Source organism: Molossus molossus, unplaced genomic scaffold, assembly GCF_014108415.1.
Source record: "Molossus molossus isolate mMolMol1 unplaced genomic scaffold, mMolMol1.p scaffold_m16_p_12, whole genome shotgun sequence".
Lineage (NCBI taxonomy): Eukaryota > Metazoa > Chordata > Mammalia > Chiroptera > Molossidae > Molossus > Molossus molossus.
Genome location: NW_023425347.1, coordinates 89,366,920 through 89,392,970, shown reverse-complemented (window position 1 = coordinate 89,392,970; position 26,051 = coordinate 89,366,920). Strand labels below are relative to the sequence as shown.

The following is a 26,051-nucleotide window of genomic DNA, read 5'->3' as shown; positions in this document are numbered from 1 at the left end:
AGAATATGGCTTGAGAACATTTAGAAAAATATTATTAGATTCTGGGTTCAATTCATCTCAAGAATCAGATTTTCTTAGAATTATTTTCCTAAAACTTTCTTAGAATGACTTCTTAGACAGCTCCTTATTGGGACTAATGTTCTCTGTACCTCAATACCTCTTTTTTTGTTGATTTTTTTATTCCCCTCCTCTTTCTAGACTTATATTTAGCTCTATTCCCTTCTTCTGTCCTTACCTCCAACTCTTTTCTTGACTGTTTATTTCTTTTCTTCTGTATTTGATTCTTGCCTTTTTTTCTGTCTTTAATGTAGAGTTGCTAGTGAGAAACTTGGAGGCAGTCCTTTTGCTATCTATAATATAGCTCAAGAGGCTGCCGATCTCTTAGTTCAAGGTCTCCAAGTATTATTCAGCAGATGATCTGACATGCTGCTTCACCTTCTTTTTTTGTGATTGTCAGTGTCTCCGGTAAATAACTAATTTACCATAGGTACCAAGTTGATACATACTTTCTTTGTCTTCTGAAAATTTTAAACCAAGTGTCTTGTTGGTGTTTTCTTTTTCATAACAGCAGCTATTTGTTTGTGTGTTGGTAGTCTTTCATAAATATCAGGCACTGTTCCCACAAAAAGTAAATATCTTAACACAGGGATTTAGGATTTGGGGAACTGTCTTTATGCTATTATGTTTTAGTTAATTTTAACCCAGTGGTTTAGTTTAGTTATTTTAGTATTTGGGGGGAAAAAATTAAAGGTTTGTTTATTAAGTTTAGGATATCGTCTGCGCTCAGAGATGTGTTGATAACAGCCAAAACTTGCCAATATATGTGGTTATGAAAATAAAGTTATATTTCCTTTAAAACAACTTAAAATTAAAAATAAAAAGTTTCATCCCTGGCCGGTTTGGCTCAGCAGTTGGAGGAGCGTTGGCCTGTGGACCAGAGAGTCCTGGGTTCGGTTCCCTCTAGGGGCACGTACCTAAAAAAAAAAAAAAAAAAAAAGTTTCAGGGTGAATTAGGGAAGTACTTTACCCAGAAAAGTAGTGATGCAGTTTGCTAGCTTACATAATTTAGAAATAGATTGAGCCCTGATGATGAATCATAAAATATTATCGGGTCTGGTTCTTTACCAGATCTTTTCTTCATCTCATTTTAGGTAATAAGTAAAAATTAAGTTACTCTCTTAAGCCATGTAAATAAGGTTTGAATATATTTCATCCTTACCAACTTTTAAATTTGTTTAGAAAATTTTGCTTTGCTTTCTTCAGTGTTAATCTTAAAAAGAATAAAATATTTTGTTAATTATGAACACTCAAGGTATTCTGAAGTCAGTGGGTCACACGATTTGACTGGAGAAGATTCCTCTAGGAGAATTCTGAGAGGAGGCCATAAAGGAAGGTTGGAGCTTTGGCTACCAGGCTAAGGATTTGATGTACCTTAAGAAATTGGGAGGATCTGTTTGGGGGAACACTGAGATTTTTTTGAGTGAGGGCCAAAGGAGTAAAGAGACTGGGATTGGACAGATGACTTAGGCTATTTTGGTCGAGTTTAGTGAGTTTGGGTCAATGGGAAAATGTTCTCAATTTCAAAGTTGAATTTTTATAGAAACTAATTTTGGGGGTTTTTTTGTTTGTTTGTTTTGATTAATTTAATTGGGAAGAAGTTCTCTGTTCTGGCTTAAACATTGTTTTTAGATTTTTTTCGTTTTTGATCATTTAATGTGGCATATAATCCTGTGGTGTCACATGGGTGAATAATGCATTTTGCTGCTTATATTTAAACTCTATCTAATTTGTTTTCTTAAACATTTCCATGTATTTTTATATTACTATATACTATGGATATATTTGTTTTAACAAATGATGGTTTTATGTTATTTCCTAGTAATTTTCTATCAAGATGAAAGTGTTTTGTTTTTGTTTTTTTGTTTGTTTGGTTGGTTGTTTTTTAAGGCCATGGTAACCAAATCTGAACAGGTTGTCTTTAGAATTGAGTGTTTGATTATTAGTAGTATCACATAATAGTGAATCGTCTATAAAATAGACTAAAATCTCTGTTAAGACTACTGGGTTAGAATAATTATCCCTTTGCTAAAGTAGCCTTCTATTGAAGAAATCCTTTTTTTCCTTTCTTGACTCAGTTGTTATCCTATGTACTGATTTGCTACCACTTAGCTTTTTTATTTTCTTCACCACTTTTCAGCAGTTGAAATTTTCTAGGAAAAAAACCTCACTTGTAGTTCCTGGATTTAAATTTTGTTTTGGATAATTTTTTAGGAACTCTGGTTTGTGAGGATATATTTCATTTTGGGTTAGAAATAGCTTAGTTGTATATGGCTTAAAACATCTATGGAAATTTAACTCTAAAATAAATGAAATGAAATTTTAAATGGGCTATTAAGATGCCTTTCTCAGACTTCTTCAAGGTAATAGATTTCTCAATAGAGACATAAGATGTTTTTTTTTTAAATGTATGTGTCTGCCCTGGCCAGTTTTGCTCAGTGGTTAGAGCATTGGCCCGCAGACCAGAAAAACCCGGTTTGGTTCCGATAAGGGCATGTACCTGGTTGTAGTTTGTCCCTGGCCCCGGTTGGGGTCGTGTGGGTGGCATCCAGTCGATGTGTCTCTCTCACATCAATGTTTCTCAACCCTCTTTCTCTCCCTCTCTCCCTCCCTCTCTCCCTGAAGATAAATGCAAAAATGTCCTCTGGTGAGGATAAAAAAAATAAAAATAATTTTTTTAAGAAAGTATGTGTCAGTATGTGTACCATTTTTCCAGGCTCAGTGATGTTCTGATATTCACTAATCAAGTTGAAAGGCTTCATTAAACTGTCGGTTAATTCTTCAGATTGATTTTGTTAGATGTGGTTAGCTAATCATTGACAGCTCTGTATTATTCAATGGCTGTGGGAAGAATCACTTTATTTCCTGTTTATATTCTTAAAATAATTCTTGTAAGAATGTAAACAAAGGAAAGTACCAGCTCTCCTTTCTGTTTTGCATGGTCATTTTGGATGTGTGTATTTAAAAGAGATACAGGCTAATAAATTTTCAAAAATTTGTGTGGTTTTAATTTGGGGGCCCTGTTCATATAATAGTCATACTGTAGGTTGAAAGTATTTCTTAAAATCACATAAAAGCCCAGCCAGTGTGGCTCAGCGGTTGAGTGCCATCCCATGCACCAAGAGGTCGCCGGTTCGATTCCCCAGTCAGGGCACATGCCCAGGTTGTGGGCCCAATCCCCAGTGTGGGGCATGCAGGAAGTGGCCAATCGATGTTTCTCTCTCTCTCTCTCTCCCTTTCCCTTCTTCTCTTTCAAAATCAATTTTTAAAAAAAGGTAAAAAGAAACCTAAAAAAATTGGGGTTTTTTAGTCACATTAAAGGAGATGTAACCTGAATTAGTAAAAATACTGAATTACAGAAAATATACCAAATGTATGGGTAAAAGAACTTAGCTTGAAATTCAATGAAACTATTACAGACATTGATACCATGAAATTATCTATATGACAAAAGATCGATGACCAAAAATTTGGTGAATTACTTATTCAATATAGCAAAAATCTAAAGTCAGACTCTTTTGGACCATCCTTTCGAGCTTGGTATGATGGAATTTGACCAGAGAGGAGTTGAAAATGGAAAAACAGTGGTTTCAATATTTGTACAGTGATCCTTATATTATTATAGTTATTTGTTTATAAGGTGTCCTCATCTTCCCTGTGAGGCAGTCATACTGATTTCAAACAGTCAGTACACGTGCTGGGTTTGGCAGCATTGGATAATTATATGGTCAGAGTTCAAGTGAATCTTTTTTTTCTTTTCTTTTGTCATGCTATAACTATTTCTCAAGTGGCTTATTCTGGGCTTTTCTCTCACCTACCTACAAGTGCAGTCAGAGAGCAGGAGTAGCTTCCAGTTCAGTGACAGTTGATTATCTCCAAAGGAAAGATAGAATTTTGTTACACTCCCATACCACACAAGAGACCCTCTTTTGTAGATTTACTAGAAGTTACTGGGAAATTCATTCCGCCAGAATTGTTTATGTTCCTATTTTGGCCTGCTGTTGTCAAGTGCCCGATTCATTTGAGTTCTTATAAGAGGTATGATGCATACATTTACAAAACAGACTTAGGATTCATTTTCTTGGCCCTTGGTGGGGCGCATATAGCATTGTTTCAGTCTTATTTGAAACTATGGTTACTGGAGGGCTGAGAAAAAAATGTCACAGGCTGATAAGATCATCTAGATCAGTTCAATAAAATTTTTTATTTTGCGATAACTATAAATGAACCAAGATTTGTGTGTGTGTGTGTGTGTGTAATTTATAGCTTAGTATGAGACAAATGTACATGTAAATGTGAAATAGAAGACAAAATACTCTTAAACATTACATTTCAGTGGAAAATTTTGGAGGCATAAAAGGTGGGAGGGAAAGTAGGGGAATTGATAGGGTGGAGGGAAACATTACAAAAAATAAGATAGAGACATTTTCTGCACAAAGTAACAAAGTAAGATTCCCCCAAACATGGCAGGTCCTCATTTACTTTATTCCACACACATTAATTGTAAAACTACAGTGCTTTGTTCTAGGCATAGTGCTGGACTCGGGGGGTTAAAAGCTCAAGACTAGGTCCTCCTGCAAAGAATTGTCTAGTTTAGGTTTATAATGAAATGACTACATTGAAGAAACAATACAATAAAAGTGCATTCAAAGTATGGTGAGAACTCAGAAGTTGTTTTTAAATGTTATTTGCAAAATTGGATTTTGAAAGTTTTCTATTAAATGTGAAGAGATGAAGTTGGGCTTTAATGAAGTAGTTTGAGCTCCTTCTAACTGTTTACTGCTTTTGACTTATAGAACCGTTGAGTCAGATACTACCAGTTTCTGTTTGGTCTTTGAGAGATGTGCTGCTTTTCCTAATGATTTCATTTCTTTATTTTGTTCTATTTTTAATTGAGGCAAATTAGCATTTTGTTGAGCCGAGCGACTTTGTTTTTATAATTTCCTTGAATTTATTTTGTTACTATTCTTTATTTGGTCTGATCATGGTATAATATAGGAACAGGATACATTTTCTCTGAGGATTTTCTCACCTGCAACATAGGGCTTGATATGAGGATCAAATGAGAAAATATGAATTCCACCTTTGTATACAAATATATTTGTAAATAGAGTTGAACCGGGAATAGGGTGGATTGATGTTTTATTCAGGCTGTATGGTTTAGTTCAGTATTTTAAATGACAGTATAACACTAGGACTGCTGCTCCAATTGGAACCCATAGATTCCATTTTGGATAATTTTGTTGGAGAGTATTGAGCAGTGTTAGCTGTATTAAGATGCCTCCAATGTGCTTCAGAGGAACACCTCAGGCTTTTCCTTCGTGCTGGTCATCCTTTGTGAGCCCACTTTACTTTCCTTTGCATTTCTTCTGACTGCTATAGATGATTTATTCTTCTGTCAAGAATCATAGTCAAGAAGTTCTTAGGAAAGAGATACACCAGGAGTGATAACACTTGGAAGTGTTTCTAAAGCACCCTGTCACTACAGAGAGGACAGGAAGGCAGTACAAACTGGTGATGATGATAGTAATAACTCACTACTTTTCTCAAAAAATATTTCCCATTTTGTCTGTTCCATCACCACTCTCCTGAACTTAAAAAAACTTGGCATCATTTTGAAAGTCCTTTATCTCATTTATCAAGTCTATTGTAAAGTCTTTTGTTTTCCTCTGTACAGTCTCTTTGAATTGTTATGCTTTATCCATTTTCACTGTCACCCTTTTATTCTAGTGGACTTTATTTCACATCTAAATCATCTCCTTTATTTAGTTTACCTTTTCCCTCTAATCTATCTGATATAAAGTGACTAGATTCATTTAACTAAAATATCACGTGTTTTGCTGCTTTCCCTACAAAGATCATACAGTTCTGCCCCATTGCTGTTAATATCAAATTTAGTTTTTGGCACTGAAGGTGGTCCATTTTATTTATTTATTTATTTATTTATTTATTTATTTATTTATTTATTTATCTATCCTCACCGGAGGACATTTTTCCATTTTCTGTTCAGGTAGAGTGGGAGGGAGAGAGAGGAACAGAGAGAGAGAGAGAGAAACATCGATGCGAAAGGAACACATCGAGTGGCTGAAGGTAGTCCATTTTACCTATCCTGCTTGATCAGCCACAGTGGCTCATTGAGACCAACTCCTTCATTAAACAGGGAACTGGTTCTCTGCACTTACCACATCTTGTGCTTTTCTCCTTGCTTTTGTAAAAGTTGTGGACCATGCTGGCTGGTGGTTTCACTGCCTCTCAGCCTATCTAAATCTCTCTGGATTTCTTCAGCAAAACGTCCCTGATTCCCCAAGTCTGTGTTAGCTCCTTGTTTCCTTTAAAAAAAAAAATTGCTTTCTGAATGTTTTTCATCTTTCCCCAATTAGATTTTAAGTCCTTTTAATATAGGGACTCAACCAAACTATTATACTTTTTTATATTTGTGCTTGGCTATTTTTGGATGAGTATTCAGTAAACATTGAAATTAGTGAGATTATTAAATGAGAAACTCAATGGATTGTTAATATAGTGGAAACGTTTGTTTTCAAAGATGGATTTAACTTTTGAGATTTTTTTCTCTGTGCTTTGCAAGGTTTGATTGAAATCAGTAGTTTGACAGTCACTTTTATTCTGTAAATTTGGTAAAATTTTAATTAAATAAATTTTGATAAATTGATATTGTTTAAAATTTGTTGCTTCCTAGAACTTTAGGAGTTTTTCAAATGTTTACAAAAGTTATTAATTTGAATGTGATTCCAAGAAACTAGTCAAAATGTGAACATCTTGGTCAGTATTTTCCTGAGAACAAGCTAATGATTCTTGCATCCATGCTTGCCAGATGAAAGTCTGTGATGACTTCAGATACTTTTTTTTTTTAAGATACTGGAAGAGTGGTCTCTTGAGAATTTGAATCAAGATGAGAAAAAATCCAGTAGTGTGACTATAACTAAAACACTTAACTGTTTAAGAATTACTTAACAACCCTGGCTGGTGTTGCTCAGTGGTTATAGCACCAACCCGCGTACCAAAGGGTCGAGCATTTGATTCCCAGTCAAGGGCAGGAACCTGGGTTGCATGTTTAATCCCCAGTCCTGGTTGAGGGCACGTGCGGGAGTCAGCCAATCAATGCATCTCTCTAACATCAATGTTTTTTTCTCTCTCTCTCCTCCTCCTTCCCTCCCTTCCACTCTCTGTAAAAATTAATGGAAAAAATATCCTTGGGTGAAGATTAACCAAAAAAAAAAATTCCTTAATAGATCTGCAGAGGTTTATTAGAGGACAATTGAAAGGCTACTATGTGAAATAAAGCAAAAAGATTTTATTTTCAATTTGGAGAAGATAGGCATAAATAACCTATATTAAGAAGGATCCCTACTTAACTTGAGAGGGGTAGATGGGGGTGAGGGTGATGAAAACAAAAGGAAGTTTGAAATGGTGCCAAAATCAAGGTGAAACTAAAAAAATGCTTTTGTATATATTTTCATTTTCTATTTTGAATTTGAACTCATGGAAGATAACTGTACTTGCCTTCCGTTCCATGTCATTGTGCCACTGTCAGAAGCAGAGTCCTAGGCTAGAAAGACCCAAAGAGCAAATGAATATAGACGTTTCATATGTTTTCATCAGAAACACTATGTGGATGGAGAGTTAGCTGCAAATGTTTGTAGGGATGCTTTTTAGAAGAAAATGATGAAGACTTGGTCTAGAATACCAACAATAAAGATGATGTTTTCAGATGTCTTTGGAGAAATAGGACCCTCAGATACTCATGAGTATATTATGATTAGAGAAAAGTAGCAACTTCATATTTACTTTCAAACATGTTATAAACCTTCAAGTCAAGATGTTCCTTTGCTTCATAAGCACTTTTTGTTTTGTTTTCCATCATTTCTTACATGTTTATATCAACTTCTGCTTGGGTTTTTTTCCTATTTCTCTGCATAAGTAATACTTTGGATTTTTATACTCCTACATCTTTTATCAAAAACAGTATCTTTATAAAAGACTGCCCTACCTAGTTTGTAAAAGAGCAACCTGTTAAGCTTTTGAGCATATAAGTCAGGTAAGAAATCCATATTTCTGTTTAAAGTACTATTGACAGGAAAAGAAAAATCAGTCAAGAGCTACCTGTAGGTTAAAATAAGCTAATTAGCAGACTGCGTGGCAAATACAGTATTTGAAAAAAACTGCAACAGAGCGAAGCAATGAAAGTCAAAGCGCGAAGTGGCGAGGGACAACTGTAGTGGGAAAAGGAGGAACACAATAGAAGGAAGGATAAAAATAATTCAGACTTAATGGCTGGCTTGAAAGAGGTTTTGTTTTCATTTATTTACTTTTTTAGACGTGGTTAGATTTCTTCATGACATTGCTTTTATAATTTGCCAAGCTAGGAAATATAATTTGAGAGAAAGGGACTTATTATTCCCAATGCCTAAATGTTATTCTTGGAAACCATATTTATTGTTCTGAATTCCTCTCTCCCTTTTTTATTTTTTGTTAATCCTAACCTGAGGATATTTTTCCATTGAGTTTTATAGCTAGTAGAAGAGAGAGGGAGGGAAAGAGAGAAACATCGATTGGTTGCCTCCCACACGACCCTGACCGGGGCCAGGGATGGAACCTGCAACTCAAGTACGTGCACTTGACCAGAATCAAACCCGCAACCCTTCGGTCTACTGAGCCAAAATGGCCAGGTCCTCTCTTCCCTTTTTAAAGTGCAGTTCAGTCTTCTAATCTAGCTTGGTTCTATGTGGAACTAAACAAAATAAAAACAGTACTTTTTTTTAACTTTGAAAGATTTTTATAAACAAATCCAGAAGTTACTAAGAATGAACATTTTTTATTTAAACTTTAGAAGTTGAATTTTAAATGTAGGGCCTTCAATTTTAAGATATGTTTGCAGCCCTGGCCAGTTTGGCTCAGTGGTTATAGAGTGTTGGCCTGCAGTCCCCAGAGACCCGGGTTCGGTTCCCACTAAGGGCATGTACCTCACTTGCAGTTTGTCCCCGTCCTGGTTGGGTCGTGAGGGTGGCAGCCACTCGATGTGTCCCTTTCACATCGATGTCTCTCTCTCTCTCTCTCTTCCTCTGTCTCCCTCCCACTCTGAACAAAAAAATGGAAATGTCCTCGGGTGAGGATTTAAAAAAAGGATATGTTTGCAGATTGGATTATATAATTAGAGCCATCTCTTCTTAATTATATACCCTTTTCCAAAGGCTTTTAAACAACAAGTCACATGCCTTGTGCCTTGTCTGAGAACCATAATCTTCTAGAACCTAAAGGGCCCTTTAGATGGAGCATAGTGAGATAATTTTAGAATGAAATTCTGTTCTACCTTCAAAGCAGAGCACATACCTTCTAGTAATACATTCTAATATTGTCAAAAATCATTTCTGTCTAAACACCTTCATATATTTAAAGATGAAGGTGTCATTTTAAGGTTCACAGACCTGTAAGCATTCTTACAGTAAGGGTACTATGTTAATTTCACTTTGCTACTCCTTTTAACTCAAATGGTAGAATAATTAATCTGCTTTCTAGTTAAGATTCTTTTTAAATAAACTGTTTAAATGAAACTTGTCTACTTTTTGGAATATTGGGTAGTCTTTTCATATCTTCCAAAGATCACAGTGTATTTTTCTGTAGTGTACCAGGTGGCTAGGAACTTAAGAGGATCATAGTATCTGTCTTGGTGATAGATTTTGGAAGAGTCTGGAAGATGATCTATTCTGACTTTCTCATATTGACCTTTGAAGCTGTGATACTTCTCTTGACGTTATTTCTACACATTAATCAATGAGGAAATTTTTTTAGCAGACTTACTGTACTTGGCACATGACAGCAGGCCATCTTACGGTGTGTTTTAAAGTTTTACTAAGGAAGAAGAACTGGTATATTCAGATCTAGTTTAGTATGTATAGTAAAACTTTTTTGGAATTGGATTATTTTGTTACATACCCTGCTTTGAGGTGAAGGGGAGAATTTTTCATTAAAAATTTAAGTCTTTTACCAGTCTGATATACTTCTAGATAGAAGAGTGAAGATAAAGAAAGAGCTATTGAGCGGATGCTGAATTGCTGCAACTTCAGATCCTAGAGCTCATGTCGCACCCATTCTCAGTCTAGCAACAAGAAGTAAAAGACATTGGGATTCCCCTCCCCGCCCCCAATCTAACCTTGACTAATAAATAAGACTGTCAGCAAGGATTTAGCGATTAGAAATATTATGTACTTTGTTTTGCTACCTTTCAACAAGAATCAGTGTGTAAAGTTGAAATTTTCTGACCAGAATTTTGAAGACTATGATGTGATTCCCTGGGCCTTGATTCCAAAGAAGCTCTCTGAATATGGGTTTACTAGTTGGTGGTGAATTTGATAGTCGCCAACTATTAGGCCTTTATGTCCAGATTTTATCTCAATTTATGGAGTAAGGTCCCTGAGTTCTCCTCTTTCCTTCCACAGGGCAAGCAGGAGGACTTCAAGACGACAGTTCTGGAGGGTATGGAGACGGCCAAGCATCAGGTGAGGGTGGCATTAGATGCTTGCCACTTAGCAAGAGCCGCCAGGTCAGGGATTGATGCTTGCAAGTGTTTTTGGCTGTGGTATCCACATTTTAGCCAGAAGCGCAGGGGAAATTTAACCCACAGGACAGAGTAGTATTAGGAGAAGAGTATAGCCAGAACAAAAGCAAGCAAAACCTTTTGAAGTCCTCAGGCCGATCTCAGCCCTCCGCTCTTTGTGGTTTTAAGGAGATGGCGGATACTTTTCTCCCCAACAGCTTTTACAGTAACTGTAAACATGATATAAAACATAGACTTAGGAATCATGGGACCTTTAAAAGGAAATAGAACTGTATACACAGAGGAGAATCCATAGGCTAGAAAGACGTCTTCCAAAAAAAAAATAAAAGGACAGAAGGGTATTCTCGGACTAGTCAGGAATTATGTAGGCAAGTGACTCTTTTTAGAAATGGTTTGTTACATAGTGTTGGGTCAGGTTTTTTCGATTAACATTACATAGTTAATTATTTTGCAATTTAAACATTTCATTTCTCGCATGAAAGTTACTTTTTTTAAAAAAAAAAGTCTGTTCGAAATGCTCTTTATTTTCAGACCAAACTATGAGATTTTTACTTCTAGAAAAAAAAGGTTAAAGGATTTTTAGGGCCCATTTAGAACAGGTAAAGTTTGGTTCAGGAATCCAAAGTGTAGTACATCTGGATTTCATCCTTTGCCTCTTAAAGAATGTTTTTGTGTTCCATTGTCAAGGCTGCTTTTACGTTTGGATAGAATTGGAATAGCTATTACTTTATTTTTGTAGTTGGTCACTTTTCAACTGTTATGTCTATTTTTAAATTATTTGTCTATTGTAGTTTGTGTACAGCAGGTCCAGGGAGTATTTGTATACTCTCTTGGAGCAAAGATACTTCAGCATTAATACAGAAGTTAGTATTTAGGGGATCCAGAATGTTAGAAACAGGTTGCTTTAAATGCTAGCCCGGTTAATAGCCAGTACATGGCTATCTTAGGTGACTTAGAATCCTCATTCAGAGTCAAACCTTCAAGAATGTCTTTCATCATAGGATGCACAATTGGATCTTCTGTGGAATTGTGAGGTTCAGGGATAGCTTTTAGAGCTTTAATCTTGAAGAAATGTAATGAGTTTCTTGTTGCTTTTTGTTTTGTTTTTATGTGAATAAATTTACTCTTTTGCTGAAGTAAACAATACATTGTATTGCTGAAAGTAAGAGCAAAATGTCACATAAAACTGGTGCTACAGACATAATATTAGTAGAACATGAGTTTTAAGTGTTTCCAGAAATGGTGGCACTATTCTGAACCCTTCAGTATCACCCTCCCTTCAGTTCTTTGTCATGTTCAGAAGCACACATTTCTGCAGTGATCAGTCAGCATTAGAAACGTGCTTATAAGTGGTTAACACTCTTCTCTTGAATAAAGCCAGTGACCCTCATGAGTGTCTTGGGACCAGGATCATATCTTGACTTTTTACGATCCAAATCAAGTTGGGACATACATCTTAAATCTTAAAAGTTAGAAGGGAACTTGAGGTCATCTTGTCTAGCTTCCTAGACAAACAGTATTGTGTCACCCCTGTTTTATGGATTAAGACCTGAAACAAAGTTAAATGACCTGACCAGGGATACACCAGCAGTTGAGGGGAGTGAGAACCCAGAAGTCTTGTTTCTTAAGCATAGACTGTTCATTACATACTCCTTCATAGAATCATTTAAAGTGTACATTTACCCTAAAAATAAAACATCTAAAGTATGATTCTCTTTTTCTTTTCTCTCCTTTCCCTCATTCTTTAGTCTTTTTGTTTTTAAACTGTTACAGGACTGGATATGGTGCATCCGTATAGTTTACTGATTTTAAGTAGACTTTTATATGTAGATTCTATCAGGCTTTTGTTTTCACTTTTCAATGAGAGCCTAGTTATAGTTAATCTACTTTATGGGGAAAAAGTGGGGCAAGTAACTCATGGAGAGGCCTTCTTTTCTTCTCTATTAACTTTCATATTTCTGTTTTCTTACCCTTCTCAAGATGCTGCCTTTATCATACCAGAATCAGGGTGGATGGGGAATAAGTTCATGGAATAGGAGGACTATAGCTTTACTTCTCCCCCTCCCCATTTCTGCCTCTCTAACTGATCTATCCAGAAATATCTAAATTATTCCCTTAAATAATCTAACTACTTTTACTTTGTTTTCAGAGTAAGTATTGAGCCAGTCAGACCATTTGAAAGAGTAGTTGTGCTTTTGGCATGACTGCTTTTTGAAAGGTGATGCTAGAATTTCCTGTGTGAAGTGGTGAGAAAGAGTAACTGAACAAAGGGCAAGATTGGTATGTAGGCAACCTTGGGCTTTTTAAAAATTTAGATAGCGTCTTTGAAACAGAATCAATTTCTAGGATAACACAAATACCAAAGTATAAAACTGTATTCCAGAGCCAAGTGTAATTATCTGAATTATCTATTCTATTGATAACTCCCTTTTAATAAGGGTATTATTAATGTCAGCTCTATTCTCTAAGGTTTTTCTGTCTAAAGGAGACATCTAAATCTGGCCGATTTGGCTCAGCGGTTGGAGCGTCGGCCTGCAGACCAGAGAGTCCCGGGTTCGGTTCCCGCTAGGGGCTCATACTAATAAATGAATGAAGGGAGGGAGGGAGGGAGGGAGACACCTATGAGTTAGATTATCCATAGTGGTCTGTTAGTTCATTTTGGAAATATCCTATAAAAAGGATGTTTTCATTTAGCTTCTGAACAGTTTAGGTTCCAAATAATTTTTGTTTCTTTGACAAAAGGTTAAATTTTTATCTTGCAGGCTTTTTACTTTTATTTTATTTTATTTTATTTTATCCTCACCCAAGGACATTTTTCCATTTTTTTGTTCAGATAGAGTGGGAGGGGGAGAGAGAGAGAAAGAGAGAGAGAGACATTGATGTGAAAGGGACACATCGAATGGTTGCCACCCGCATGATCCAACCAGGGCTGGGGACAAACTGCAACCGAGGTACGTGCCCTTAGCGGGATCCGAATCCAGGTCTCTCTGGACCGCAGGCTGATGCTCTAACTGCTGAGCCAAACCGGCCAGGGCTTTACCTTGATTTTAATAGTGGCCTTTCTTCCTTGAAATAGTAGACTTTATCCCTTAAAAACAAAAGGAAGGAAATAATTATTAAGATTATTTTTAGAGATCATTTTTCCTTTTTAGAAACTGATAAGGTATTTAAGAATAACTAGATTTTTTTTTAGATGTTATATAGAAGATCAAGATGGAGAAGACTATTAATCCATGGATACACTAATGTCACAACTTTTGACTTCTTTAAATTCCTTTTGTTAAACTTTTTTTTTTAATCCTCACCCGAGGATATTTTTTTTCCTTTATCTTCAGATAGAGTGGGAGGAGGAGAGAGAAAGAGAGAGAGAGAGAAACATTAACGTGAGAGAGGCACATCAATTGGCTGCCTCCCATACAACCCCGACCAGGACCGGGGACTGGACCACAACCAAGGTATGTGCCCTTGACTGGAATTGAACCAGCGACTCTTAGGCCGATGCTCTAACCACTGAGAAAACTGGCCAGGGTCCTTTTGTTAAACTTTTGATGTTTTATTTAAAGATAATTTAAAAGTGGCACATGAAATAAAATTTCTTAATTTTTACATATTCTCAAGATTATGAAAGTTAGCCAGCTATATTAGAGTGATTTTTGATAATAACACTTGGAATGAGAAGCCAAATGTAATATAAAATTTAGTGTTTTTTCCTACATAGTTTTACTGTCCATGATGATAGTATTTTGCAGTACAATTGATGTTCAGTGACCATCAATTAAACAAATGAAAACTACCCCTATTTTCGGGAGGGAGAAAAGTAGAGTTTATTGATTTTTTTTTTCATGTTAATAGTATGCACTCATAAAATAAACCAAGAAGTACCTATTAAGAGATATTTGGTCCAAATACTCGGGATTGTTATTATTGTTATGTAGGTAATGCTCTTTATAATATAACATGTATTTGGTCTTGTTTTTGGTTGTTGTTGTTTAGTTAGTTATTTGATTTTTGCATGTATATGTTTATTAATCCTCATTTGAGGATATTTTTTCCATTGATTTTTAGAGAGAGTGGAAGAGAAGGAGAGAGGGTGAGAGAGACTGAGAGAACATTGATGTGAGAGAGACACATCAATTGGTTGCTACCCGCATGTGCCCCAACCAAGGCCTAGGATTGAACCTGCAACCCTTTGGTGCGTAGGCTGACCTCTAACCACTTAACCACATGGGCCAGGGCTTGTTTATTTATTTTGATTTGGTGGTATTGGGCTGGGAACATCAAAGCTGTAGTCTTAGAAAATTTCACATTACTGAAATAACCTATATCCTCTGTAGTCAGCATTTCTTCTTTTCTTGCCTTAATTTCATGCTCCACCCTCAACAATATGGCTCTCAGTGATATTTTTTTTTTTTTTTTTTTTAGGAATAATTAATTATCCTGACAGTCTTTAATTATAGGTTGGGATTTATTAAATGTGAGGATTGTTGATTTGATTTAGTAACTTGGAACACAGTATTTTTCCCACATTATCTGCCATGGATAGATAGGTTTTTTTCCTTGTCGCCAAGAACAGTGTTTCTTAATGTGCCGCCCATATTAGTGTTGGGCATTTTTGCTTAACCTCTTGTTAACCATTATTTTTTCCTAGGTAGTGTAGTGTTTGAATGTCTTTGTGGAAACACTTGAATAGCTTAGCTATAATTTTCTAAGTTACAACTTTCCCTGCCTTGTTCTTTTTATTCTCGTAATCTTACTAATATCTTTTCCTTTAATTTTGCTTTCAACTTCTTGTCTTAAGTGCTTTAAAATAATTAATTATGGATATCTGGTGCCTATTTCATTACTTATATATAATCACTTCAGTGGTATTGAATTTTGACATCTTTAAATTGTGTCTTGATATTTTATAAGCTAATGGTTAAGTACATTTTAATAAAGTGATCTTAGAAATATAAGTAAAGCACTGGCTGGATTGGCTTAGCAGTTAGAGCATCGGCTCGCGGACCGAAGGGTCTTGTGTTGAATTTCCAGCCAAGAGCACATACCTGAGTTGCAGATTCGATCCCTGGCCCCCGTTGGGGTCGTGCAGGAGGCTACCAATCAATGTTTCTCTCTCCCATCAATATTTCTCTCTCTCTATCCCTCTTTTCCACTCTCTCTGAAAATCGGTGGGGAAAAAATATCCTCGGGTGAGGATTAACCGAAAAAAAAATACAAGTAAAATATAAGCTAATTATTTCTAAGGACGTCTTATAAAGATGTACTTAACCACCAGCATATAAAAACATCAATTTAATACCCAATTTAAAGAGTTTCAAAATAAAATATATTTTACTTATATATGAGATGTACTACCTGTATATGTGTTATATAGTATATACAGTAACATATTTTACTTGCAGTATGTAGTAAATCATTCCAATTTTTCTGCCCAAAAGGTAAATTCCTTGCTTTCTTTCCTCTCATCATTGTAGTCTGCTTAACTTCTTTCATTGCTTGCCAGCATTGAGCTGTGGGAACTAATGGATGGTGCCATTGATGAGATCGAGTATTTCCTACTGTTTGTTATTAAACCTTAGAGTCCTCTTCCTGTTACCTTTGTTTATGATCCTCAAAGAGGGCAGGTGATTGTGTTTTTCACTCCGTAGCCTCTTTTGCTTTCCGTTAGTGTAGTTTTCTTTATTCTGGTTCTTCAGTTTTAAAATGTATTGTACACTATCAGTGATGCTAATTTTAATTAGTGTATTCTCCGGTATTATAGTTATTTTGTCAATGAAAAATACGCCAATATTTTATGTTTTATAAGGTGTATTGTTTCACTCAGTAAACTGTTATTTTGGCATGTTAAGCTCAAAAGAATGACTAAATTCTAAGTATGTTTTAGCTTTTGAGAAAATTAGTTTTTTTAAAAAGGAGGTGAGATCAGGCTGTGAATGAGGCAGAGCTTTACAGAGGTTCTTTAGATCAAAAAGGAGTTTGAGGCATGCATAATCGTTATCCCTAATTTTGAATTCACTTGCACTTTTCCCAGAAGTCCTTTGCTTTCTTTACTAGGTGTAGAGGGTGCAGCATTCCAGAGTAGACTTCCTCATGACAGGATGACTTCTCAAGAAGCAGCTTGTTTTCCAGATATTATCAGTGGACCACAGCAGACCCAGAAGGTCTTTCTATTTATTAGAAACCGCACAGTAAGTTTTTTTTTTCCATCTCATTATTAAAAATGCATTTTTTATACAGAATATGGGGAAAAGAGAGTATCATTGTTAAAAATGTATTGTTTTTCTCCCCTTCAGGTAGTTTTAAAAATGTGTACGTAATTCTTGTTTTTACAAAATTAAGATCTACTTGCTCTCATTCTTTGGATCCTTTTCATTCCTCATCACCTCATATATACAATAAGAATCTTTACACATTTTACCCTGGCCAGTTTGGCTCAGCAGTTAGAGCATCGGCCCGGGTTCGGTTCCCACTAAGGGCACATACCTTGGTTGCAGTTTGTCCCTGGCCCGGGTTGGGGTCGTGTGGGTGGCAACCAGTCGATGTGTCTCTCTTACGTCGATGTTTCTCTCCCCCCGCCCCCCACTCTCCCTCTTGCTTTATCTGAAGATAGTGCAAAAAATGTCCTCAGGTGAGGATAAAAAAAAATCTTTACACATTTTTTTTAAATAATCATTTTGGCCTGACCGGTGTGGCTCAGTGGATTGAGCATCTCCCCATGGCCTGAGAGGTCCCGGTGCAATTCCCGGTCAGGGCACATGCCTGGGTTATGGACTCGATCCCTGGTAGGGGGCGTGCAGGAGGCAGCTGATCAATGTTTCTATCTCTCTCTCCCTTCCTCTAAAACATATTTTTAAAAATAATAATAATCACTTTTTCTTTCTTTCTCAAAATAAGAGAAATCATTATTCTATTCTACTCATCTGGTTCAGCCTCTTCCTCTGGCTACATATAATTGATTTTTAATGTTTGCATAATATTTTGTCTGACAGTTGAATCATAATTTAACTGTTGGACATTTCATTGTCCATTTTTGCCATGTTATTATTGAGCTCTGGGCAACTTTTATGCATTCTTGACTCTATCTGTTTATTATCTCTTTATGATACAGTTCCAGAAGGAAAACTACCTTGTTAAAAAGTATGAACACTTAAGTTTTGATACACATTGCCAGATTGCTTCCCCAAAAGGCTGAACCAGGTACCATCCCCATTGCCCTGTCCTTGTTTTTGTTATTAAAATGATGATAACATCTGCTGCTGTAATAGATCAACACTATTTCATTTATTTTCCATTTCTTGGATTATTTAAATAAACACTGCTTTTCACATTTATTAGTTATTCATATTTCTTCTATAAATTTTTCTCCCATGTCTTTTATTCATCAGGAATTCTTTTTTTTTTTTATCCTCACCCGAGGACATTTTCCCATTTTTTTTTTGTTCAGGTAGAGTGGGAGGGAGAGAGAGAAACATCAATGTGAAAGGAACACATCGAGTGGCTGCCACCCGCACAACCGACCAGGGCCGGGGACAAACTGCAACCGAGGTACGTGCCCTTAGCGGGAACCGAACCCGGGTCTCCGCAGGCCGACTCTCTAACCGCTGAGCCAAACCGGCCAGGGCTCATCAGGAATTCTTTAACCATAGAGTAGAAGAGGGCAGTGTACTATTCAGAACATATTCATTGTACTCTAGGATGATAAAAAACAAATTTACATTGTCATTTTAACTATTTTGACTTTAGTTCAGAGGTGTCATTTTAGCATGTCTGCTTTTTAGCCACCACTAACTTCTTTTTTTGTCTTTAAATGTTCACCCGAGGATATTCCTCCATTTATCTTCAGACAGAGTGGGAGGGAGAGAGAGAGAAACATCAATGAGAGAGTGACAACACATCAATTGGTTGCCTCTGGCACAACCTGAGTGCCGGGGACTGAACCGCAACTGAGGTATGTGCCCTTGACTGGAATCAAACCCATGACCCTTTGGTCCACAGGCCAACACTCTGACCACTGAGCCAGACTGGCCAGGGTGCCACCACTAACTTCTTTATTGTGGTTGTTAGGTTGCAAAATTACTGCCATATTTGGATTGTTTAGCTAGAGTGATTGGTAAGTTATAGTGGATTTTTGTATACAGATTAAAGGTTCTCTTTTGTGAAGAAAAAACAGGTTGATTTTTAACAAGTGAATAGAAAATTCTTAAATGTGTATTTCTGAGGTTGATTTGTCTTGTAATTGAATCCACATCTGTGTGTTGCATATCAACATTTGATCTAAGTAGATCTTTTTAAACAAAATTACCGCTTTTTATTTTGCTTATTCTGAGGGGAGTGTTCACTTATGACCTGAGGTTTACTTTATATGATAGAAGGAGGAAGAGGCTTATGTTGGGGAATGAGGAGCTTGGACCCTGAGTATACTTGAATTACATTTTCCCTTGACAGTGGCCACAGAGAAAAGTAGAGATGCTATGAATTTTGTTAGATTTCTTAATTAGATTTATTTACACCTGACTAAATTTCTCCTTCATTGAAACTTGTGTATAAGCTGTCTTTATTAAGTTTTAGCTAAGACTTAAATATGGTGGTATGCAGTTGGTCTTACATTTTGAAGATATATATTCAGTTGGAAGAGAATTCATGTTAGGGAGAGAAAGAAACATTGATGTGAGAGAGACACGTCTACTGGTTGCCACCCGTACAACCCCAACCAGGGGCGGGGACAAACCGCAGTTGAGATATGTGCCCTTAGTGGGAACCGAACCCGGGACTCTCTGGTCTGCGGGCCAACGCTCTAACCGCTGAGCCAAACCGGCCAGGGCTAGAGCCTATTGATTGTACCACAATATTTTTCATTTCTCATCTTACTGCTTTTCAGCAGTATTTGAAAATATTGACCACTCCTTTTTTCTTAAACTCACTAGTCCCTTAGTTTAACATAGTGTTATGGTTTTTCTACTGCTTCTCTGACTGTTGTCTTCTCTGACTGCTTTATAGGCTTGATCCTTGGAACAATAAGCCATCACTGGTTGGAATTCCTTTGGTCCCCTCCTGTCTCCCATAAGGCCCCCTCTTCTACACTTTTGGCGTCAGTTACCACCCATAAGCAAATAGCACTAGACCTTAACTTTTCCATGAGTTCCAGCTATTTATGTAGATGCCAGTCTTTTATCTCCTCTTGATTGTCTGGAAAGTAAACTCATTATCTTATCTTTTAGTGATCCTGATTCAGTAAATGGCATAATAATTCATTTAGTTGTACAAGCTACAAACTGAGGAGTTTTCCTTGGCATCTCTTTTCCCCCATTTCTGTATATCTAATTTTATCTACCTAGTATCTCTGGAGTCATGCATTCCAGGTTTAAGTCCTAGTTTTTCCCTATCAGTTGTATGATCTTGGCAAGTTACTAGGTATTTTTTCTCTTTTTTTAGGTTAAACATCTCCCAGCTTCTTCAGTAATTTGCTCATTTGATTGACATAGTTTTGTGTTTCACTAGTTTCTTTGTAAGGAATATAATCCTCACTGTTTCAGTGAAAGGCAAGCCCATAATTGAGGCCTTAAAATTAAAAGGTTATTTTAAAGTGGTCAAATGGTATACATGTAATTGTGTGTAATCCAGTTTCTATCATCTAAATACAGTTGCAGTTGTGGTTGGATAATCCAAAGATTCAGCTGACTTTTGAGGCTACTCTCCAGCAATTAGAAGCACCTTACAACAGTAAGTAATGTGTTCAGTAGGACGGGTTTGGGAATGGATTATGAAAACTGACATTTCCTTCCAGCAGTCTCATGGTTCTTTGATAATGAATTTTTTAAATTCATATTTCATCTTATTTCACCTTGTAAAAAAGCATTGTAGAAAAGCTACAATGGATTATCATTCTTAAGAATTCCTAATTATGTGATATGTATTTTATACTACCTCACAGACTAAGAGTTCTAAGAATCACTTTTCTAAAGGAGTCACATGACCTGAAGGTTATGGAAAAGATGTGTAGAATGATTTCATGATGGAGAAATAGAAGAGTTAAAAAGTTTTTTGTTTAAATTGCTAAAAATATAAACATGTTTTTAAATTCATTTATCCTGTAGGTGATACTGTGCTTGTCCACCGAGTTCACAGTTATTTAGAGCGACATGGTCTTATCAACTTCGGCATCTATAAGAGGATAAAACCCCTCCCAAGTAAGGACCTGGCCAATGCATTCATGATTTTGTTATAATTCTAGGACTCAAATTTTATTTCCAGTAGGATTTTAGCATTTTATTTTTATTTCTAAATATATATTTGGAGTCAAACTTAAAATCTCTTTGTAAATGCAGTTTCTATAATTTCTGGTTTGATGGGTACTTGGTAAAGGTACTGGACTTCCCATTTAAGAGGAATCAATTAAAATATAAAATTAGTTAAAAAATGAGAGAAGTGAGTTGTGAAAGCAGGAGGTTTGCAGTTTTCTCTCACTGACCAGTTTTTAATACTGCTAAAGGTTGCATTTTTATTTTTTACTTACTGGTTACCCTTTCATGGTCTCTGGATAATGTCTGCCAGGAGTCCAGGAGATAGAGATATTTTAAGAATTAATACATTTATTTATTTATTATTTTAAAAATACATTTATATTTAATGCTTTAATAATTCTTCCAAAAGGGATACTGAAGACTGTAGAAGTAGAGCTTAAAGAAAAGGGCTTTAGTTGGCCTGTGGACTGGAGAGACCCGGGTTCAGTTCCCGCTAAGGGCACGTACCTTGGTTGTGGTTTGTCCTCAGCACTGGTTGGGGTTGTGTGGATGACAACCACTCGATGTGTCTCTCTCACATCGATGTTTCTCTCCCGCTCTATCTAAAGATAAATGCAAAAATGTCCTCAGATGAGGATTAAAAAAAAAGAACTTTTAGGGTTTCTGGTCAAATTGTCCTAGTATAATTGTGAAGTAATGAATGAAGCAGGTTATTTACAATAAGTTAACCAAGGATCAGAGATACTGAAACACATGACTGAAAAAATAAGAATGTAAATTCCAACATAAAGGATTTCACTTATACATTTTTAACATTGAATTATAGTTTATAGGTTTTATGTATTTGTTAATTTGTATTCAGATGGTGTCCATATTTTGAAAATCACTGTCTGAATTGTTTACTTTGTAATACATCATGATATGTTAAGAGGTTTTCATGATAAAATGCCATAAGTAGCCCAGCCAGTGGTTGAGCTTCGATCCATGGACCAATAGGTTGCCAATTCTATTCCTGGTCAGGGCACATGCCCAGGTCTTGGGCTCGATCCCCTTGTGGGGCGTGCAGGAGGCAGCCAATTGATGTTGATGTTTCTCTCTCATTGATGTATCTCTCTCTCTCCCTCTCCTTTCCTTTCTCTCTAAAATCAATAAAAACATTTTTTTTCAAAGGCCCTGGCTGATTTGGCTCATTGGTTAAAGCATCAGCTCACGGACCAATGAGTTGTGGGTACGAATCCGGTCAAGGGCACGTACCTTGGTTGTGGTTCATCCCGGCTCTGGTTGGGTCGTGTGGGAGGCAACTAGTTGATGTTTCTCTCTCACATCAATGTTTCTCTCTCTCCCTTCCCCTTCCCACTCTGTCTGATGATAAATGGAAAAATATCCTCAGGTGAGGATTTTTTTAAAAAGCCCAACCAGTGTGGTTCAGTGAATTGAGCATTGTCCCATGGACCGAGAGGTCCTGGTTCAATTCCCAGTCAAGGTACATGCCCGGGTTGTGGGCTCGATCCCCAGTAGGGGGCGTATAGGAGGCAGTCAATCTATGTTTCTCTCTCACATTGATCTTTCTATCTCTCTCCTTTCTATAAAAAAATCAATAAAAACATTTAAAAAAAACAACCTACCATAAGAACAAACTCAAACCTACAATAAAATATTCTAATTTTTCTTTGTTTCTGCTTTTAGCTAAAAAGACAGGAAAGGTAATTATTATAGGCTCTGGAGTCTCAGGCTTGGCAGCAGCTCGTCAGTTACAAAGTTTCGGAATGGATGTCACACTTCTGGAAGCTAGGGTAAGAATTTTATTATGGGTTTAGAAGCCTGACCCAAAGGAACCTAAGGCAGTTATCTGTTGCAAATTAAGAAATCATAACTTGAACTAAGCCAAATTGATTTATATTAATATTCAAAGTATTTTGGATAGTGTTATTTATATTGAAGCACTTTTTACAGTAAAGCTTTGAAAAGTGCTCAGTGGGGATTTAGAGGTTGTAAATGATATATCCATTTGATGGGTATTTGCAGGTCATGGGGCCTTCATGGACATATCCTTAGCAGGAGGCAGTATTTTCAGAAGTGGAACAGAGTGAACTGTATTCCTCGTTTGATAGTCAAGGAAAGGAGTTGCTTCTCAGGCAGCAGCCATGCCATTTTTTAGGGTCTGATCAAGCCAAGATATTGGTTCCCTTCTCATTAGTCCTAGAGAGAGAAAAGGAAACTAAAGGAGGAAAAGGATGATAGCACAGAGTGGAAAAAAGAACATCCTATTAGGATACTACTATTCAAATTATTTTTATTAAATTTTGAGATTTAATTATCTTCAGTGACTTAAGGACTCCCTGGACTTCTGCTGTTTATTTATTTATTTACTTACTTATTTTAGACTTCCACTATTTAAAAAGCACTACTTGCCCTGGCCCGGTGGCTTTTGGCTGAGCCATTGTCCCATATACCAAAAGGTTGTGGGTTCAATTCCTGGTCAGGGCATGTACCTGTGTTGCATGTTGATCCCTGGTTAGGGTGCGTATGGGAGGCAACAGGTTGATGTTTCTTTCTTTCTCTCTCTCTCTCTTCCGCTCCCTCCAAAAAAATAAATGAAAACATATCCTCAGTGAGGATTTAAAAAATTAATTAAAAAAAGAACTTCTGGCCCTAGCCAGTTGGCTCAGTGGTTAGAGTGGCCCATGGACCAATGAGTCACGGGTTCGATTCCGGTTAAGGGTACTATGACCTTGGTGTGGTTCATCCCCTGCCCTGGTTGGGGTCATGCGGGAGGCAACCCAGTCGATGTGTCCCTCTACATGTCGTCATGTCAATGTTTCTCTCTCTCTCTGCCCCCCCCCCCCCCCATCTGAAGATAAATTGGAAAAATATCCTCGGGTGAGGATTAAAAAAAAAACAAAACATTTCTTCCCTGGCCAATGTGGCTCAGTTGGTTGGAGCATTGTCCCATACACTGAAAGGTTGGAGGCTCAATTCCCAGTCAGGGTACATATCCAGGTTGCTGGTTCATTCCCTGGTCCACGTTTGTTTGGGAGCCAACTAACTGATCAATGTTTCTCTCTTACATCAATGTTTCTCTTTCTCTTCCTCTTTCTAAAATCAATTTTAAAAAATAAATAAATGCTTCTCAAGGTAACCTAAACAACTTAAAATTTTATAAAAGCTTTAGAAATGTTTTATGTAGTGCAATCCAAATCACTTTTTACAATTGCTAATTTTTAGAAATAGTCTTTTCAAATATGGGAAAATCAAAAGTAAACCATTTCTGATACAGTTTTACTAAAAATAGTATATTATGATAAAAATAGTATATTATTCATTAATTCAGATAACAGTTGTGTGCCCTCTGTGATTGTTTATCTGCTTGCTTAAAGTTTCTATGCCCGTATTATTTATCCATGACTGAAATATTCCTACAGCTCAGTAAGTTGCCCCATATTTGAAAATCCCTAGTCAGCAGAGATAAACTTGGGCCTGTTTAAAAATGAGAGGTATTGTTGACAGTTCTTGCTCATTAGACAATCTGCCCCTGGGCATGGGCCTGCTCTGGAGAAACATTTGTCAAAGAAATCTATCAAATCATTCACAGTTGACTTTGGGCTCTGCAGGACAAGAGTCGAAACTCAATGGTAGAAAGATGGCATTTAGTGTTGGAATTTTTTAATCCATATTTTCTATGTGTGTGGCCCTTGCTTAGCCTGCCCATTAGTGATAGAGACAGCTGATAGAGAGCAGTACCTATGACTAAATATCTCTTCTATCAAATTGTTTTTCCTACTTCATATCGTAATTCTATACCTCTGTAGATGTCATTGTTACCTACACTCCCTCAAATAGTCTTCCACTTTAACTCCATTTGTTCTTTGTGCCTACTGTACTGTTGATTGCACACTCCGTGTAAACTCTAAGCTACACCTTTCTTTTTAATTCATAAAGGACAAAGGCCTGGGATGGTACCATCCCAGGTTCTTACCGTTAAAATAGAATTGATGATTTTAGCCATTTGATTTCTGAAAAACAGGATCGTGTAGGTGGACGAGTTGCCACATTTCGAAAAGGAAACTATGTAGCTGATCTTGGAGCCATGGTAGTAACAGGTCTTGGTAAGTGGTTTTGTGCTGTAATACCCATCTGAGATTCAAAGATTGTTTAAGCTTATATTTTAAAGCCATAGATACAATTTTAAAGTATATTGTCTTACAAAAGACAGATGAAAAAATGCTCAACAGTCACTAATCATCAGAGAGATATAAATTAAAACAACGATGAGGTATCATCTCACACCTGTCAGAATGGCTGCCATCAACAAATCATCAAACAAGTGTTGGCAAGGGTGTGGAGAAAAGGGGACTCCAGTACACTGCTGGTGGGAATGCAGACTGGTGTTGCCACTATGGAAAACACTATGGTGTTAACTCAAAAAGTTAAAAATTGAACTGCCATTTGATCCAGTGACCCTACTTCTAGGACTATACTCTAAGAAGCCTGAAACACCAATCAGAAGGAATATATGTACCCCTATGTTCATAGCAGCACTGTTTACAATAGCTAAGATCTGGAAACAACCCAAGTGTCCATCAGTAGATGAGTGGATAAAAAAGCTGTGGTACATATACACAATGGAATACTATGCAGCTGTAAGAAAGAAAGATATCTTATCATTTGAGGTGACATGGAGGTACCTGGAGAGTTATTAGGCTAAGCGAAACAAGCCAAGCAGAGAAAGACAAATATCACATGATCTCACTTATTTGTAGAATATAATGAACCAAACAAACTGATGAACAAAATTGACCCAGAGACATAGAGGTAGGGTACAGACTGACAAACCTCAGAAGAGGGGGAGTGTTGGGGAAGAAGAGATAAACCACAGAACTTATATGCATATAACCAATGTATAACCAATGGATATAAACAACAAAGCTGGGGGTGGGGAGGAGGGTGTCAGTGGGGGAGGGGGGAGGCATCTGTGACAAAAACAAATTAATAAAAATAACTTAAAAAATAAAATAAAAATAATTTCTCCTAAAAAATAAATAAAATATAATATAATATATTGGCTTAGATACTACTGTTAGTGTTAGTGAGAGGTAAATTGACAAATTGTTTTCCTGAAAGGATATATCAATATGTGCACATTTTAAATTGTACAGACATTTAAATGTGGCATTTTTAAC

At 36.6% G+C, this 26,051-nt stretch overlaps 1 protein-coding gene across 2 annotated transcripts in view; it reads left to right on the top strand.

The window, feature by feature from the left end:
• The window catches only part of KDM1A (lysine demethylase 1A), a 62,164-nt gene that overhangs the window by 10,522 nt on the left and 25,591 nt on the right, over positions 1-26,051 (top strand). Inside the window, exons 3-8 of one of the 2 annotated variants that reach the window (XM_036256076.1) lie at positions 10,512-10,571; positions 16,685-16,818; positions 20,272-20,350; positions 20,725-20,817; positions 22,558-22,664; positions 24,896-24,977. In XM_036256076.1, the coding sequence (XP_036111969.1) occupies positions 10,512-10,571; positions 16,685-16,818; positions 20,272-20,350; positions 20,725-20,817; positions 22,558-22,664; positions 24,896-24,977 (555 nt within the window). The remainder of the gene's footprint in view (positions 1-10,511; positions 10,572-16,684; positions 16,819-20,271; positions 20,351-20,724; positions 20,818-22,557; positions 22,665-24,895; positions 24,978-26,051) is intronic. The other variant, XM_036256075.1, reaches the window with a different exon arrangement.